General features: G+C 36.4%; 1 protein-coding gene across 1 annotated transcript; it reads left to right on the top strand.

The window, feature by feature from the left end:
• The first annotated feature begins 943 nt into the window (after nt 1-943).
• LOC107802822 (transcription factor bHLH118) lies at nt 944-3,514 on the top strand. The gene is made up of 3 exons (XM_016626404.2): nt 944-1,499; nt 1,853-2,212; nt 3,175-3,514. Exons 1-3 carry the CDS (start codon nt 1,173-1,175, stop codon nt 3,247-3,249), a joined length of 762 nt encoding a protein of 253 aa, XP_016481890.1. The 5' UTR covers nt 944-1,172; the 3' UTR covers nt 3,250-3,514.
• The last annotated feature ends 2,060 nt before the right edge of the window (nt 3,515-5,574 follow it).

The raw sequence follows: 5,574 nt of genomic DNA, 5'->3' as shown, positions 1-5,574 counted from the left end.
TTTGGGGGTAGGGGGTATTTTGGTGGGAGTGGGGGCCAAATATGGCCTTTTTGGCCGTTGGGAACGACTATTTTTGCAATTATAGCCGTTGTCCAACGGCTATAATTTAAAAAAAAAGGGACGCGGGACGGGACGGGACGGGACGGGCGGGACGGGACGGGACGGGACAGACGGGACGGGACGGGACAGACGGGATGGGAGGGACGGGACAGACGGGACGGGCGGGACGGGACGGGACGAAACGGGACGAAATGGGACGGGATAAACGGGACGAAATGGCCATCCCGTCCCATCCCGTGTCCCGTTTAACATGGGACCATCCCGTTTAAAATTAAGTGGGACAGGATGGGACGGGACGGGACGCGGGACGGGACCGAGACGGGACGGGACGTCCCGTCCCGTTGGACAGCCATAGCTTTAAGTGGACTAAATTGTTTGTTCAGGTACATAATGCAATAAGCATTTAATACTAGTACTAGTGTAAATGGGCAACCGTGAGGCATTTTTGGGGCGGGGGTGGGGGGGGGGGGTAGGGGAGGGGGAATTGCTATTAGGGGTCGTGGCCCCCTAATTAAACTTGCTGATAAGCTTTTGGTAGCTAAAGATTTTGTCAACTTTCAAAGACAGTACCTGGGGATACGACTATATAGTGGGTTACAATTATAAATATGAACTGTCGGAATCGGTTTACAAGGGAGAAAAAAATAGTCCCTCCGTCTCAATGTAGGTTACATTTTTTTTTCTTCTAGAGTTTAACTAATTTTTAAAGCTTAATTGAATAAGATCAATTTAATTTTTAAAATTACAATTTAAATATTTAAAAACTATACAAAAGGCTTTGTAAATTATAATTCTTTTCATGTTAATATGATAAAAAATATATTTTAAATAATTAGTTAAATTATCATATAAATTGAGACCGAATAATACCAAAAGATTAAAATTATTGGGGGCCAGTTAGGTCAGTCCTATACCACATATTGTTTATGAAGATAATATTGCAGGGACTAATGGCATTCCAGAGACCCATTGAAGATATCAAGAAATCCTAACAACCGTATCTTCCAGCTTTTAATTATTGCCATCTCGATCCCTTACTAAGTATTAGAGAGAGATTCCTCAGAAGTAGCTAGCTAGCTAGCTGTTGAATTGTTTGGAAATTATTTTTTGTGATGTTTCCTTTACAACAAAGTGATGATAATGAGTTGGTATTTCAGATTCTGTCAAATCCTAGCCAACAAGGCAACATCTCCCAAGATTTGATTTTGGATTATGCTTCTCTGGAGACAAGTCATCCCCAAAATGTTAAAAATCCAAAGAAAAAGAAGCTACCAAGAAGGGTATTAGGTAGTAGAAGTAACTCAGATAAAAAAGATTCAATCACTGATGAGTTCAAGCTTAAAAAAGTTATGCATAGAGATATGGAGCGTCAGAGAAGGCAAGAAATGACTAACCTTTACTCTTCTCTCCGATCTCTCCTTCCTCTTCAGTGTGTCAAGGTATATTCTTAGTCAATTAATTTCTTATCCTTCCCTTTCACGTCCCGAATTTTTGAATCTGTTGGTTCAAAATAAATCCAATCTTATTATACTATATAGTTGCACATATATACTTAGTTCAATGGGTACAAAATAAGTTCCACCTTATTATATATCCATCTTAATTTCCTTAACCTTTTCTTCCCTAAATTTAATCTGAATATATATGGCAAGTAATGATTTTTTCCTCCCATGGAAAAAATTCTAGGAAAATAATAAAAAGGAAAGGTGTTTATCACATTAGTAGATATTTATTTTTGAAAGGATTGGATATGGTTAATTGAAATTAAACAAGGGTTCTTCTTTTTAATTAGGGCAAACGATCAGTATCGGATCATATGCATGAGGCAGTGAATTATATCAAACAACTGCAGGCAAATATGAATAAGTTAGAAAGAAAGAGAGAAAAGCTGAAAATGGTTCCCAAGTCAAGTCCACGTGGCAGGGTGGAAGAAGATAGCTCAGATGTTAGTTCTATTATTGCATCCCCAGATTGTGACACAGTGAGTCCATGCCATGGTGGTGTAGAGATTTTAATCAATGGTAATAATAATAGAGGGGAAAGTTTACCCCTCTCGAGAATTCTACAAGAGCTTCTGAAAGAAGGGCTTGATGTTGTTAGCTGCGTTTCTGCCAAAGTTAATCAAAACTCACTCCATAGAATTCAATCCGAGGTACAGTAGATATACTGTATATTGAAATCTTCCGATGATGACTTAAAGATTAATAGCGTTTTATTCGTGGAATGTTCTACACTTCCAATACTTCATCTGTTTTATTTTATACTCCTATATGATATTCTTTTCTTATTAATTTGCTTTAAAAAAAATGTGTTAACTTTTTATGTTAGCAAACTCTCTAACTTTTAACTTTTTCCCATACTGACATTCATGTGTGGCCATATTAATATCATAACATATTTGAAACAAAAAGTTCTAACGTTTATTTGTAGTATGTGTCAAAAAATTTTCTTTCCTTCTTAAGCTTTGTGTCTAGATGAAACATCTCCGTTTTAATTTATATGATACAATTTTCTTATTAGTCCGTTTCAAAAGAATAACACAATTTGAAAATAATTTAAGTTTTAGCTTTTTATTTTATTTATTTTAAGCTTAATGAAAAGCTTTTATAGCCACTCAAATCGAGAGTTACATATAAACTTTTACTCTTTAAGCTTTTAAGACTATGCTAGCGTTTGGACATATTTAGTTAAAACTTGAAAAAAGAGTTTTTGAACTTGTGTTGAAAATTAATTTTTGAAAGTTGAAGTTGTGTTTGGACATGCATTTTATTTGAACAAAATTTGGAGTTTTGTGAGTGGAAGAAAACGTTTCACCCTAAAACTGTCCTAAACCAGCTTTTGGGAGCTTGAATTTTTTTTTAAAAAATGTTCTATGAACAAACATTGTTTTTAATTTTTTTTTTGGATAAAATATACCCAAATTTTATGACCAAACAAGTGTTATAAGTTTCAAAAGTCTCTTTTGTAAAACTATGTATGGAGTCAAACTACGGAATATATATTGATGTGGAGGGAGTACATAGATAGTGAGATTTTTTTTTTTTCTTTTTTTTGTGGATTTCCATTTGTTGTTTGAGCATATTGAACCGCCTTTAATTAATCATCCTACTGCAGGGCTGTGATGAGAAATGCATCAATCTTCATTCGCTGCAACGGAAGGTGATTGATGTGATCAACATTGATGTATAGCCATACGAATGTGATGACATGATCAGAAATCAGAAGCATTGAATAATGTCAAGTACTGCAGCTTTGCTTAATGTGGTCATCATATATAGGAGTAGTTCATTCCCTCTCTTGAAAATTAGGCGAGTTGTCATTTCCAGGTAATTAATGTTTCTGGAACGATATGTGATTATAGTTATTTAATAAAAGAGGTGAGGAAACATGATTTTCTGGTTTGTACATCTAATGCTTGATAGCTAATGAGAGTGGTTGTCTTGTTTTGACCCTACCATGTTTGACTTGCAAGAGTTCATTAATGATGAAGAACAAAGTAGTAGGCAATGAGAAAGACAAAATTATTGTGCACATACTAATGTAGTCCTGAAATGTTGCATGCTTTACTGGAATAAGGTTCCGAAATTAGTGTTTTTTTTGACTCAAGCGATCATAATAGGTAAAAAAAATAAAATATCGGGCACTATTTTATATATAGCGCGATTATTTATCGCGCTATACCTTAACGGCACGTTTGTCCGTTAAGGTATACCGCGGTGAATAACCGCGCCATATATAAAAGTTGGGCCCACCAATAATTTATCTGCTCAAAACTGACATACCAATAATTTATAGGGGTATTAGTATAGTGCGTAGATTTAAGGCGCTATACATCAAATAATTGTACCTCCAGACTGATTTTTTCCTTATTTAAGGTGTTTCAGAATTTTGTAAAAATTCATTCAAGATCCTTCAAGTCTTGCGAAATATTTGTTCGTTAAATTATTTTGCATTTTGTCATAATATCCGAAAAGCGAAAAATTAGGTTTCATTATATTGGGGGGGAGGAGGGATGAGGTTGTGGTGAAGAATAATTAAGTACGCTATAGTTATTCTTCAAAGTGTCATGTTAAGTTACCATTTACAATGGAGTAAGATATATTGATATCGTTATTATGTAAAAAAATGAGTGTGAGCAAACGTTCGGTTAATATTAAAGTTACCGGAAGATATCCGTATTCTGTTACTCTGCAAGAGGTTGCTTGTTATGCTGAGTTTAACATCGAAGATGATGAAACTCTGAAAGATTTTTTGAGGACTCCGGATGAACACCGGGAATTTCTTGTGATAAAAATATTGGAAATGTATGTCAAGGCTGAAGACGTTCTCAATAATGAGGTTCCGTAAAGTAGGGATATCCCTCAATCATCGGGTGGTTATTTTGGAGCAGTTTTAGCCGAAGAGGTTCCAGGTGAAAGAGTTTTGGCCTGATCTAAACTTATCTCCACGGGCGAATGAGGAGCGAGGAAATACTTTCTCCCCTAGTTTACATAATCCACAAGCCGAGTGGTAAACTTCAATTGTCCTTTGTGTTACGATGTTTATTTTTATGTATTGAATTTGTATTAACACTCGTATATTCCATATGGGGTACCGTCCAGATATGAAATTTACAAGTTATGAACCAACAGCTAGTTGGAATATGCCTAATTTTGGTGTGTTGGATCATGGTGGTCCATCCGGGAGTCATCATCAACAGGATAATGTGCATCATGGGATATCAACACATTATGATTTGTAAGTGAAGTGATAAAGTTTATATGTAAAGTTTGGATGAATTCGAGAAACTCATTATTTTATTGGTTGTGTAGTGAAAACGGGCAACTTGAAGGTCATGTCCTTTCTCAATTGCCCGAAGACGATATATTTAATCGGGATCTGGAAGATGCGTAGAGTCAGAAAGAGAGTAGTGATGATGACAACAATGCTGATGAGTCTAGAGATAACACACCCTTCCCTGATGAGGGTGATGATGATGAGGACGAGAATGCTGAACCTAATTTGACGAGGGAGCATGCTTCACCTCCCGTTAGACCAAGAGTGTACGAGTCCCACGTGCCGTTTCATTCAAAGGAGATTCCCTACCTTGATCATTTGCCAAGTATGCCGGATGTCAATGCCTTCACAAGAGATCTTGATGAAATTCGGACAACAATGTGAGATGAATCTAAAGCAACTGTGTTGTCAAAGGGCATGCTTTTGCTGATAAAGCGCGCTTAAGCAGAGCGGTGCGAATGTACATCATAAAAGAGTGTCGTGAGATCGTGATTCATGAGTCATCTTCGGAATTGTACAAGGTTATTTCTCGTAGATGGTTTCAAGGTTATAATTGGATGTTGCGTGCGAGGAAGCTAAAAATAAATATGTGGGTTGTGGGTAAATACATTGACACCCACAATTGTGAAATGGACACATTCAATGGGAATCATTTTAACTTGAATGTTGACTTGATTTCTCTTGTCTTGATTCCACACATTGAAGCGTCCATAAGGTACAAGATCAAAAAGTATATAA

This window comes from Nicotiana tabacum, chromosome 13, assembly GCF_000715075.1.
Source record: "Nicotiana tabacum cultivar K326 chromosome 13, ASM71507v2, whole genome shotgun sequence".
NCBI classification, from domain to species: domain Eukaryota; kingdom Viridiplantae; phylum Streptophyta; class Magnoliopsida; order Solanales; family Solanaceae; genus Nicotiana; species Nicotiana tabacum.
This window is presented reverse-complemented; position numbering and strand designations above follow the sequence as displayed.

Bases quoted from the DNA above. Each gene is read 5' to 3' on its own strand.
- LOC107802822 (XM_016626404.2), top strand. From the start codon at position 1,173: ATGTTTCCTTTACAACAAAGTGATGATAATGAGTTGGTATTTCAGATT. The intron at 1,500-1,852 runs GTATATTCTTAG...CTTTTTAATTAG, and splicing joins TTCCTCTTCAGTGTGTCAAG to GGCAAACGATCAGTATCGGA. The intron at 2,213-3,174 runs GTACAGTAGATA...ATCCTACTGCAG, and splicing joins TCCATAGAATTCAATCCGAG to GGCTGTGATGAGAAATGCAT.